Source organism: Lytechinus variegatus, chromosome 8 (assembly GCF_018143015.1).
Source record: "Lytechinus variegatus isolate NC3 chromosome 8, Lvar_3.0, whole genome shotgun sequence".
In the NCBI taxonomy this organism is placed as follows: domain Eukaryota; kingdom Metazoa; phylum Echinodermata; class Echinoidea; order Temnopleuroida; family Toxopneustidae; genus Lytechinus; species Lytechinus variegatus.
The window spans coordinates 13,651,652-13,665,299 of NC_054747.1; the positions used below are offsets into that span (position 1 = coordinate 13,651,652).

A 13,648-nucleotide genomic window follows, 5' to 3' on the forward strand; every position below is an offset into this window, starting at 1 on the left:
GTAGAGGCACAATTCCTGAAAGGATTGTAGAGATTTGATCTAATGGGGAAGACTTTGGAGGTAGTTTACGAAGAAGGTGAAGGATCTCATCCGCAGAGGTATGTTCAAAAGTATCCAGCGTGGAAGTGGTGACAGGTTCAGGTTTCGGGTAAACAATTTTAGGTCTCAGACTATGATGAATATTCTGAACTTTCAAACCAAACTAATCAATAAATGATTCAGCCATCGCCTTACCATCAGGAGGTTATAGCTAAAGGAGAAAACTGATTGCGGTTCAGAAGTCGGTTGGCCACATTGAAGAGCTTCCGTTTACAGCGGAGCAATGGTCGCCCGTAGAAATGACATGAAACAGAACCTTTTTCAATAGTCTTTTATACTCTCTGATTAAATTCCTAAGTCTTTATGCGTCTTGAACACTCTACGGAGTGGATTCGGCGCTTTATACACTCTTCAAACTGTTAGGCAACTTACTGTCCACACAACAATTGCTTAAAACTTTATCAAATTCTTGGTAGTTTTAAAGCAATATTGTGCGCTTTAGAGCAAAAAAAAGAGAGCAAATGTTTTATTTCATGAATAAATTGAATTGAATTTATAAAACCAGTCAAAATATAATATAATATAATAATAAAGAACTGAAAATGACAGGTTTGGGACCCCCAAAAAGCATAGCTTGTAATCAGGGGCGCCTACAAATGATATTTTACTCAAACATGGAATACTCACACAAATACACACATTCACACTCCAAATATGTCACCCCAGGTGCAACTAACAAGAAGTGGTCTTAAATTTATCAAGTAGGTATTTATGACATTTTTTTTAACCAAGACAGTCATTAAAGGGGTACTGCTACTTCTTGTATCAGCAGGACAAATATTCCATTCTTTAACGCAATTTTTCTTAAGGATTTCAACGTAGCATTAATTCTAGCAAAGGCTTGGTGAATAAGATGTCTCTGACGTGTGTAATAATTATGAATCTTAGAATTAACCCCTCAAGTTTCTTGTAAAAAAGATCACTGCAGGGATTGGTATTTATACATGAAAATAACACAATTCACTGAAAACTACACAGTATTGGTTAAAAACTACTACTACTCAGATTTGGATAATTGTTTAAATCAATTGCCGTGTGGACAGTCACTTTTATGTTGCCAACATTTTAAGAGTGTAGGTCACATTTATTTTAATAATTTTTATCGTCATCATTATTATTATCATACATACTGAGACGAAAAAATACTTTTTACATGCATGTGCAATGATAAAGAACAGATATTTACTTTTATATCGTAAGTTCACTTGAAATACTTCTTGTATAATATTATGTTATATAAGTATATGCAACTTTATCAACAAATGCTTTTTTTTTAAATTCAGTTAAAATAGGTTTGGGGAGTATCTCATAAAACAAAATTATTGGTGATTTTTCACTGAATATGTGCTGTAAGCTCCTCCGATCCTTCTATGTGAGTGGCTCAGAGCACAATAGTAAAAAATCACTATTTGTTTCATAAAAAAGAGCTTCAATATTATGTATTACCTACGTTTTACTTATTATATTTTGATATTGGATTTGATATGTATATTAATGCAATATTCAAAACTACGTTTTTAATAAATGAACTATGTATACTGAAAGGTTATGCTGAAGTTATAGTTTTATTTTGATGTGATCATCAGATTGTAAGACTTCCTTTCAAAATTTTTCAGCTTGACTCACTTATTAAACAAATATATTAAGTGCTTGCACAGAGCAGACTTCCCGTCCTGCGCATAAGAGTATGTTTGGCCAATTTAATTTCCTAACTTCGTCACAAAAATTACGACGCAAGTCAAATTAATGCTGCCTTAAATGAACTTGCAGTTAAAAGTTATTTGTAGCTATGTTTTTTTTTTGCTTTTATAATTTGCATCAGCACCCCAAAGGAAAAAAAATGTTCTTAGTGCCCTGACTGCCATTCTACGTTTAATATTTTAATGCCACAGCGGGGTCGATGAAACTGAATCCCAACTGACCGCCATTTTACGTTTAATATTTTAATGCCACAGCGGGGTCGATGAAACTGAATCCCAACTGACCAAAACTATACAGGTGGTCGGTTTGGGTTCAGTTTTGTTTGTGCTACCTGTAGCATAATACCTGGCACACTGCAAAAACTCTGGTGTTGATTTGACACCAGCCCGGAATCTCTATATGTCCACACCAGAGAAGTGTTAAAAACAGTTTCGTTTTGGTCTTACACCAGATAGGTGTTTATACAACACTAATTAGTATCAAAACAGCATCGGTTTGATTCCAAACTGGTGTTGTTTCAATACTTCTCTGGTGTGGACATACATAGATTCCGGGCTGGTGTTAAATCAACACCGGAGTTTTTGCAGTGCAAATCTTTGTTTTGGGGAAATATTTCACATACACAATCTGACAATGGAATAAAAACAAAAGTAATACATTATTTAAAATTATTCAGTATGATTTTAATATACCAACAATGTAACAAAACCAATGCATGTCACTGGACATTATGAATGACAATGAATGACACAAAATCTACTTCAATTTACATGCAGTGTATGAAAACTACAAATAATGCTTTCGAGATGAACTGAAATATACTTCATTATATAGATGTATATTACGTTTTCAGCACAAACGATATATTTAAAATATATTTTTTTCTAGATAATTTTGTTGAAGTGACATTACTGAGAAATATCAGCACAATCATAAAAATTTGAATTGTTTATACAGTCTTCTATTTTCCCTGTTCTTCTATTTCTTCTTGTTCTTCTCCGTCTTCTTCCTTTTCATCATCATCGTCAACATCACCATCTTCACCTCCTCCAAGGCCTTCTTTTTATTTTTATTTTTTTCTTCATCTTCTTCATCGTCTTTTCTACCTATTCTCCACATCCTACTCTTGTTTCATAATTATTTTCTTTCCCCCTCTTTATCTCTTCTTTCATTTGAACCTACAAATTCAAGATTTTTTGCTGATTACTCAGAATACAAATAAAATACAATAAAGAAATAAGTTTAGCAGTTTCGTAATTGTATTATTTACTGTAATTACTACAACTTAAAATTTATTACTATTCTTTGGAATTCAATAATTGATGAATAACAAATATGATTAAATCTACCTTAACATGATTAAGATAGAGAGAGAGAAATCCCTGTTATCAACTAAACAATAAATATAAGACTTTCAGTTCTGCATGTTTGCGTTTAAATCATCAAGATCATTTTAATATTTTCGCTATTAAGATTGCGGTGAAGAAGTGCATCAAATTTTATTGTGGCGCATGCGCTCTTTTCGTTATTTTTATTAACATCTACGCTACATTGCATTCTCGTAATAGTATTATGTAAACAATCTTTGGAACTATGTTTCTTGGCAAACATGCTACACATATTTGCCTTACATTGAATATGTTATCTAAGTCATATTTGAATACGAATAAGTACAAATACATTCTAGAAAATATTGAAAGTCAGGCAAACCCAACAAAAGAGTAGATTTGAATAAATAGAGGGAAAATGCAATAAAACATTAACAATTTTATCGAAATCCGATGTAAAGTAAAACAATCTGATTTAACTTTCTTAGATTTACTTATTTGAAAAATCAGTGATATGCATGCCATGTTTTCCTAAAAAAAAATCAAAAGAGGTTTAATTTCCCCCTTACTTGCTAAACTTTAAATTCTGATTTTGAAGAAATTGTTAGTATTTTCCCTACCTGGTATTCCTTTGTATGTTAAAATTAACTTGTTGGAATGGACAAAACTTTTGACATCACAATACAAACGATATAAATATTTCGAGTGTAGGCCAATACGTATATTCAAATTTTAAGACATCAGATTTTACACTATATTTATAGGTATATTTTTGTGATAATCATTATATACACATATAATAACTGAATTTGCAAACACACATCTGTTCTTAATCTCCCTGTTAAATTCAGTAGAAAATTAAAGCGTACAGTTATGTCATATTTACAATGTTATTTTCAGTGACGATTTATTAACAGAGGCATAATTATACAAATATTACATCACTTTTTTCCAATTACTTCCTGCCATTTAACCGTTAACGCCAAGGCATTGCTGATCTATAAGCAGGTATCAATGTACAAAGCTTTCGTCGCGTGTTACAGCATACGAAAAATATTCCAACCCATTATCAAAAAGCAGACATCATACACTCAGCGTGGTGCATAACACTACCACCCACATGCGCACACGCACACAATTACATCACGGCGCAGACATTCTCATTCAAACTCTTTCTAGGTCAAAATTATTTAGGTCCATGTCATAGACGTTTGAGGCATGCCTATTTCAGGTGCATATATATGTAAAATGAACTTACCAAAAAAAATGTACTTTATCAATTTTAAACTTCATCTTATTAAATCATGTCATATGAGATGGTGAAAAATGGCAGGCAAACTGCCGTAGATTTGCTTGAATTCATATTCTAAAAGAAGGCGAAAAAAATAAAACAGCCAGAGACGTGTATCTGGCGGCATGGTAAATTTACTATACGAAAGTTTTCTTTGGAACACATCTACAGTTCATTTTCCCGAAATAATTACTTTTTGGAATATCATACTTTATATCAAGACTTATTGTTTAGTACCCTGATTCAAGCAATCCATTTGACATATGAAATATGTTTTTAACTAAAATAAATACAGTTATAAATAAAAGGCTCATAAGAATCAAAGTTAAGGGCTTCGTAACACACAAAAAGGTACATGTAATCATTAAAACAAAATACCATGTAAACTGTTGCATGCTACAACTCCCAGCATGCATACGATTAATTAATAACTATGATTGGATACTTGCAAAATGATTGTTATAGTAAGTTTAGCATAAATTACAGTCTAAAAAAGCACTGAAAACAATATGTTAATTGTAGATTAATGTGGTTTGCCTACATTCGACTGATGGTCAAAAACATGTAAATTATTCTTGGATTATATGCATGATTTTAACTAGGCACTAATTCTCCATTATATTCTTCGTTTTCTGGTACCCAAACTAATAGGCTAAATTTCACAAAATAGTAAAGCTAAAGAGGTGCTATAATCATCTTTACTTCTTCTTTAAAGTTAGATTTTTTTCTAATGAGAACACAAATGCGACGAAATAAAGGAAGCGCTGAGAGCTACGAACAATGAGGGCGCTATCACATGTGCGCTCGATCTCCACTGATCAGATTTGGCCGTCCATAGTCCGGAGTTACCACCTGCCAAAGAAAATGGTTGCATTTGTAGTTGAAACAACTATAGGCGATCCAGGATGAAGGTAATTATATCTAAATAAATGGAGTAAATTTCACTGAGCAGAATGCTGAAAATGTCATCAAAATCTGAAAACAAATAACGAAGTCATTGAAGTTACAAATTAAGCAATATTCTGTGAAACCAGTTATTATGCATATCGTCATGAATGACCATTAGGAGGGTTGATGATGCCACATCCCTATGAATTCATAACAGTTTCATTTTTCATACATCTGTACATGTGTGAATGATATGTCTCCTTTATGATAAAATAGGTTGCAGAAATGGATATATAATGAATTAAACCAGTTTTCATGCAAACTATTTTAGTTAGTTTAGTTTACTCCAACGATATTGTAGGATCATGCCTGTTCATCGACCAAGGAGAATGTCTATTTCTGCTCTCTTTCAGACAAAATTAGATGCGCTACTTATGTTGCCAGGGAGGAGTGGCAGGGGTATCGTAGACAGCAAGAAATTCCATGAAAAACACACGAAATTCGAAAATTACTAATAATCATAGGCAATCTTCTCCCAATGCTTATCCAGTCTTTTCTTCAATGAAATCACTGAACAAGCAGTAACTATATCTTCTCGGGGACTGTACCACACATCTATCACTCGGTTAAACCCCCATTCCACAAAGAACAAGACCGCTGAAAGACAATGAATTCTGGCTGATCTTTCAGAGGTCTCTCAATGAACCTACAATGGTCTTTGAGGTCTTACACGAGTCCTGACCAATCTTTCAGTGGTCTTCGTGGTATTCATGGACTCCAAAACTTTTTGAAACGGTTCAAGACAGTCTTACAACGGTCTTACAGGAAAACTGACTTTCAGTGGTCTTTCAGCAGTCTTTCAGCGGTCTTTCGATGAACTTTCAAAGGTCTTAATAGTCTTTCAATGATCTTTGGGCAGTCTCTCGAGATTTTTGCGGAGATCACTGTAAGACTCATGAGAGATCATTGAAAGATAATTCAAAGATGATTGAAAGACCAGGCAAAGTCCATGGAAAGAATTCTGAAAGATCACTTGTTGCATAAAAGATCTCTGAAAGACCATTGAAAGATCTCTATAGGATTAGGCTAAGACCAGTAAGACAAGAAATATCCATCTGTCTTTTAGGGTTCTTTGAAGGGTCTTTCTAAGCCGTTCCACAGAGATGACAAATTTCAGTGATCTTGAAGACCGCTGTAAGACCTCACCAATTTGAAGTCTTTCAGTGGTCTTTCAATGGTCTCCGTTCTGTGGAATGGAAAAAAAAATGCACATCAAGACGTGAATATCTTTTCCCTAGCTTGAATGAATGGCCACGTGTTTTACTACCATTTCTCAGACAGAAAAGCTCAGAACCTGTATCCTAGTAACCACGCAGATATTTGTACACGTCAATCACATCACTTCTTTTTTCGTCTGTGTCTGAGCGATGGCAATTTCAGGAGGCGAAAAGGTTCGGAGTATGAAATGTGTTTCATACATGGATCAAATTTAGTAGCTCTACGTTGGACACTCTCTAACCGCCTCTGCTCACCCAGCTTACACGGTGACCATGCAGCCTGACCATACTTTAAGATTGGGCGAATAATATCCTTCAACAAAAGCTTAATAGAGGTCTTATTCAAATGTAAAAAAGTTCTTCTTTTAATACCAAGCAGTCTGTTAGACTTTGAAACCACTTTAGAAAGACGTGAGTCTACTTGAAATCCTAAATTTCTCTCACTCTCACATTCACGTAGAACAATCGATTGCAAACCTTTGGTCATAATGATACTCAGAGTCAGACCTCCTTCTTCCAATCTTCAAAACAGTACATTTATCTGGGCAAAACGTAGCTGCCACTTCTTAGCCCAGGCCTCAAGCTCAGTAAAATCATTTTGCAATTTACCGGTGACCCCTGGAACATCAGAACGAACATACAACTTAGTATCGTCAGCAACCAGATTTGCTGAAGTCTGCACCGAAGCTGAGAGATCATTTACAAACATTAAAAACAAAATGGGGCCGAGAACACTGCCCTGGGGTATTCCACTGCGATCTTCTGGCCAGTGGGAGTGTTGACCACTGACAACGAACCTCTGACGTCTACCAAGCAGAAAGTCACTAATCCATGCATGCATTTTACCTTTGACTCCAAGAGCTTGAAGTTTACTGAGAAGTCGGTGATGGGGAACAGTGACAAATGCTTTCATAAAATCCGTGGACACTGCATCTATACTACTGCCACCATTCAAGGACTCACTCATCCAGGACTTCTAAAAACTGTGTTGTACAAGTACGTCCAGCAATAAAACCATGCTGATGAACAGAGAGCAGGTCATTCTCCCGGTGATAAGTTGTGTTCTTGCCAAGCTTTCGAGTAACTTTCAAATAACATATGTCAGACTGACAGGCCTGTAGTTTCTACTTTCTGATTTGCTACCCTTCTTGAATACCGGGGTCACATTTTAGCACTCTTCCACTCTTCAGACAAAGCTCCTTGTCCTAAACTTTTCTGAAACAGAATGGAAATAGGTAAGCAAAGTACACCAGCTAACTCGTGGATGGATTTGGTCTGGTCCAGGAGCCTTACTTGGTTGCAGTATACACAGAAGATTGAATACATCGTTGGATGATATCTCTATGTCATCAAACGGAGCAATACATGCACCCACAGGGGGAACTGGCATGTCATTCATATTCTCCTGAGTAAATACTGATGTGAAAACATCCTACAAAACTGCAGCCTTTCCTTGTCCGAAGTTGTAGTACTCCCATCAGGTTTGACAATACTGATTCCCGGACAGTGGAAAATATTTGAATAAACACAAGTTCATGTACTAAAATACAAATCAACCAGTGCGGTTATGAAATCACCAGTTTGCTCAATGGATAACGACATAACGACATGCATAAAACTGTTTTCATATGCCTAGTCTGGGTCCTTACTTAGACCCCTGGTCTACGGGACCTCCTGAAAATGAAAATCATTTTCGATTGTTTCAATGGTTCATTTACCTAGTTTCTGTTTGTCAATGTCAATAAGAAATATTCAAAATTCTTAACATCGTGCCTGGTTGTTGTTAATATCATACTGAAAAAAAAAACACTGACGGAAATATGAAAATTGTGTCAATAATATGAGTACTGAATATATGCCCACCAATGTAATGGTACAGTCACACTTTCCCTAGGGCAACCTTACAGCGAGTCGAAAACAGCCGTTATATTCATTTTTTTATTCAAACCACCTATATGTAGCTGGTACAAAATATGTTAAAACTGCTGTTTTCAACTAGACGTACGGGCGTCGTATCGGAAATGTGACCATGGTGACTGGATATGACAGACTCCAAACGGACCGATTTCATGCCATTAAAACAATGTAACAGCTTTGATCGGTCTAGGGAGCATTTCATGAAAGGATTTTGTCCGACAAGTTCTGCTTTATCCGACAATCACCCTAGTAACAGTATCTCTCAGCCAATCAAAATCAAATCCAATATGACAACTTGTCGGACAAAAATATTAATGAAACGCTCCCCTGGAGTCGGTTTTGTTTGTGTGACTGAGGTATTACCTGTATCCTGCATCGTTTGCCTTGCTTCGGGTGGGAGAGTGGTAACAATATCCTCTGTAAAATAAAAGAAATACGTGAATTATAGACATACATTTAAAACGAAGTCAGTTATAATGATAAAGATTCTTTGAAAAATAAAGGGATCGTTCAACTTCATTCCGGATTTAAATATATAAATCTTTCTTGTAGCTAAGGCTGTAGTTATAATTATAAACCTTGAGGGGCCTTTGGGTCAGACAGGAATCCCCCTAGGTTTTTGTTTGAGCCGACCGGTGGTGAAGGCTACAGATACAAACGTCAATATTATTGAGAGAAAATAGACACTTTCTTCCTTCTTGCAAATCATCTTCTGCTAGGTCATCTTCTGATAGGTATGATACAGGGGCCGCGCAATGGTTTTCAAAGTGGGGGGGGGGGGGGGGGGGCTATTCATGCAAAAAATCACAATCCTATGGTCATTTTTACGTTTTTGTACACGGTTTTGGAAAAAGGTGGGGGGCTGAAGCGGCCCCTCTGATACTACCGTTGGTAGGACTTCACATGTCAGTTTTTTTGTAAACCTACACGTAAGTTACTCATTCTATTAATGAACGAAATGTTTTCTATAGTTTAAGAATTCTAAGAAATAGGTTTTCTCACCGAGTCTTGTCCTGAATTTGAAGTCTGCGCAGTCTCCAGTGCCGTACATGTTCCTTGGACATATCTGTCCTTCGTAGGTGCTGTCGTCCGAGAGGTCACGGAGAATGAAAGTTTGTTGGGCCGACCAGGCGTCGGGACGAGGATACACGGTGTCTGCTAAGGGCTGCTCTGGATAGAATCGTACGCTGCTTCGTCCATTTACGTCCTAATAAAGTACAGTAATACCGTGATGATTATGACGGAAATATATAAGCCTTATCAGCAAATGAAATAATAGCTAGCTATACAAGTTATACCAGTAATGGTATTAGGAATACAGGAACTATACATGTAGTGCTGAAGATAAAGATGATGATTACGATAAGAATAATAAAAATATTCATTACTACCACAAGGGTTGATACAAATAACATTAATAGAAATGACACTGGCAACGATGATGCTTATGATAATTATCAAGAATAAAAAAAATAATAGCATGAATAATAAAAATTATGATAATAACAATATTTAGTGATGCACATTGACCTTTAACTCGTATGTTTTCCTCGTAAGTCTCACTTTTTCTCTTCATTCGAAAAAAAACCGCTTGTGAGCAGCATTACCAAAATAATCTTTTAAGTTAACATAATCACAATGTATATTTAATTTCACTTTCATAATATGGCACATCATCTACAATAATATGTAGATTGTATGACGAAAGTCCATAATGATAAATGTCACAATAATAGATAATACACCATTGCATAGTGACCATTCGCCAATGAGAATCCATGCGCATGTGAGTGTGAATACGTTGTTACCTCAATCCATGTTTTTCTGTAGTAAATATCATATGCTTCGATCTCTATGGTGTCCTGAAGTGCCTCTTGAAGATTAGCTCCAGGTGTCCATCGTAATGTGTAGATGTGACGGCGAGTGCCATGGAAACTACTGGTAACATGAGGGGCCAGAGGGCGTCCTATATTCAAGGATTAATTGCATAAAAATATTTATAACGAGAACTATGATTGTATTGAATAGCAGTTCTAGCACACATTCAATGACTATCTATCTTCAATAATCTATTTGATAAAAAATTCAAGAACCAATGTTCCAATGAACCAATGAAAATTAAAAGGTCAAGAATATTTAATTCTCTCTAAAGTGGAAGAATGGTCAACATCCCCCAAAAGGTTTTATCATATCTGGCTTCTGCACAAAAACTTGCCATCAATTCTTGACCACTCGAGAATTTGCGATTAAGTATCGTATTTCTGATAGTGCTAGGTTCATTGATGACAAGTTATGACGCATTGGTATTTTTCTTTGTTCAGGATCTCTAGTCCTTCGCTTTTGATCCTTGGTCTTTCAATGGAACAGTTCGGACTACAAAATTCATTTTGTTTGATTTATTGGTTGGTAACAACGATATGATTGGTGTTTTATTCCGCCAATGAAATCGCCATCTCTAGTAAAATGGCATTTCTTTCATTAATGAAGACTACCAAGTACGTACTGGGCTACCGATATGGTACAAGTCGCCGTAATAATGCGCCATCTTGCGTTTGTGGTGGAAGTATTGACAAATGAAATGTCGTTGAAACGACGTAACTCACCACTGACTTGAATAGTGGTATTTGATGACCCCAGTCGATTGTATGCCACGCATGTGTAGTTTCCATAATCCCGTCTCGGATCCAATGATATTATGACGAGTCTGTGGAAAAGATTACTATGTGATCGTTCCATTGGAGATATGGGTATTAGGAATCATGATAAACTCAAATGTGAACTGACGGCGGTTGCACGATTATAACACGAGGTGCTACAAATACACACAATGTATAAATAGAAGCTTGGCCAAACATGAGGTTGTTAGTTGATGAAAACATTGAAGGCAAATACATGCACGCTGACTGACAATGTACATACACAGCAGATCATCAAAAAATGATTGAGTAGCTATTGATTTAAATTATGGTATTTAAATAATAATAACAAAAATAGGCCAATCTACCATTATGCAAAGGGCATGTTAAATATGTTCTGTCAAATTATCTTGAAGACTGAAAAACAGAAATCTTCAACGTTGATCACAATTTCAAATTGGACTTATAAAACCGTAGCTTTTTAATGCCATTCCTTTGTTTCAGCGTTCAACCTAAGTTTGGAATACTTTCACTGTAAAAAGACTTTAAAAGACTATTACATCCATGGTGCGCTAGAGTGCATAAGGCATTGTGAAGTAGTGCTAACTACTGTGAAAAAAATAGTTTATATATTAAATAGAAATATTCAAATGAGTAAAAGTTATAAATTAAAAAGTGAATAAACTTAAATAAATTGATATGAATTAAATAATTTAAGCCATGTAAGCTTATTATAGCCAAAGTGGGTTTCTGTAGCTGTTATAATAGTCAATATTCACTAGTAGCTGAGAGAGTGAGGAAGTAGGAACGATACAAACAATAAGACAAAAGCGCGAAGCGCAATATATTCCATTTATTTGCGTCTTTGGAATAAACGCATGCGATCCTCATGCAGGTTTCAAATTAAAACATGGATACAAATAGGCCTCTGTCAATACAGGAGTATGGGGTTGATGACGAAATGTTCTCCTGCTACTTGCCTAGTAAAGTTCTCATAACAAAGCAAAGGAATCCTGCTCGATTGTGTTAGTGGAAACGGGGACAGCGGAAGAAACGAGACCGAGGTGATGGAGAAAGGGGTTAGTTACACTGAAACAGCAACAGAATTGTGTTAGTATCAGGAGAATGATTAGGATCCACACAATGAGTTAGTACGCCACACCATGCACAAAAATGAGATATTGGTTAGAAAGTGGTGTTCGTGAATGAAATAGGATAGTATTAGAGTCATTTTGTGTTCAGAACTGGAAGGTGTGAGTCTGATGGGTTTGTGAAACCTTGACCATTTATCAAGCATATTCATACATACTAGGGCGAGCCGCTGAAAGACCTTTAAATTCTTATTGTTTTTGGCAAGTTTCATTTATCAGTGGTGACAATGTCAAAGTATTTTTTTTATCTGAAGTTGATTCATGACTTGTGTAATGTATTTGTATTTTTTCGTTTTGGTAGATTGAATATATCAGCTTGAGAGTTGCCTAGTTTTCAAAACCAATTTAATAAAATCAAATTCAATCCAATTTCTTGATATCAAGAATCGTGATCTTAAAACAGGAATGATTTCTTATACAACGAAATCGATTTTCTGGTAGGGAGAATTCAAATTTTGACATCAACAACTACAAATTACTGATTAAACGGCTTGGCATGCGTACGTCGACATACGCTGTTTAATTTTCCAGGGGCTCGCCGCAGAGAGAGAGAGCTGTGTTTGATTACAACTCAAAATATGAAGTTCAAGGCCCTAATGCGCACTGTTGATTGGCTGAAGTTGAGTTGAGTTTAAAATATTGGACTTGCGTTTGATTGCAGTCCCATAATTATCATACTGATATGTCAATTATTGACAGAAAGTGAGCGATAAACCTTAATCTTTTATCAGAAAATAGTCGAAGTTTTCATTTTTTATGAAAATAAAAGAAAGAATTAAAAGATCATTTGATTGCTTTTATTCATTATAGTGAAGATTGTCCTATATATGATTAAGAAAGGTAACTTAAAATATTATCCAAGATAGTCGATATTATTTTAGTTCTAATGTGTTGTTGATCCTGCACAAGAGTGAAAGCTAGGAAATCCTGAATATTACAATGAAGATTACCTAGGCCTTTCATGTCGGTCCTTTAGGTAAACCAAAGCTCATAGTTTGGTTTTCATGCTATATGTATACATATTATTTCTCAAATAGATCTCTCAAAGCGTTCTTGGTATCCGATTACAATTATCCCCATCTTTTCTTGCGCAGTGGCGCAACCAATGTCGGGATGTTCTTTGGATTGTCGCTGCAGTGTTATGCTTCCGTCACAACGAAACCGACTCTAATCCAAACAATGGCATTATGTATTTGGAAATAACGTAATAGATCTGGTCGATCTGGGGCCCGTAACACAAAGCTTAGCAATGATCGAAGAACTTTTTTTCTACGACTGCTTGCATTGACTACAATGTACAATCAATAGTGAAAATCAAGTGTACATTAATCGCAAACCTTTGTGTTAGGGACCCTCGAGT

General features: G+C 35.7%; 1 protein-coding gene across 3 annotated transcripts in view; it reads right to left on the bottom strand.

The window, feature by feature from the left end:
- Positions 1 to 4,782: 4,782 nt before the first annotated feature.
- LOC121420012 (neuronal growth regulator 1-like) overlaps positions 4,783 to 13,648 on the bottom strand; it is a 59,415-nt gene continuing 50,549 nt past the window's right edge. For all 3 annotated transcript variants that reach the window (XM_041614533.1, XM_041614532.1, XM_041614530.1), the window contains 5 exons: positions 11,105 to 11,205; positions 10,310 to 10,467; positions 9,504 to 9,708; positions 8,865 to 8,918; positions 4,783 to 5,271 (listed from right to left, as the gene is read on the bottom strand). In XM_041614533.1, coding sequence (XP_041470467.1) covers positions 5,147 to 5,271; positions 8,865 to 8,918; positions 9,504 to 9,708; positions 10,310 to 10,467; positions 11,105 to 11,205 — 643 coding nt within the window. In that variant the 3' untranslated portion in view covers positions 4,783 to 5,146. The remainder of the gene's footprint in view (positions 5,272 to 8,864; positions 8,919 to 9,503; positions 9,709 to 10,309; positions 10,468 to 11,104; positions 11,206 to 13,648) is intronic.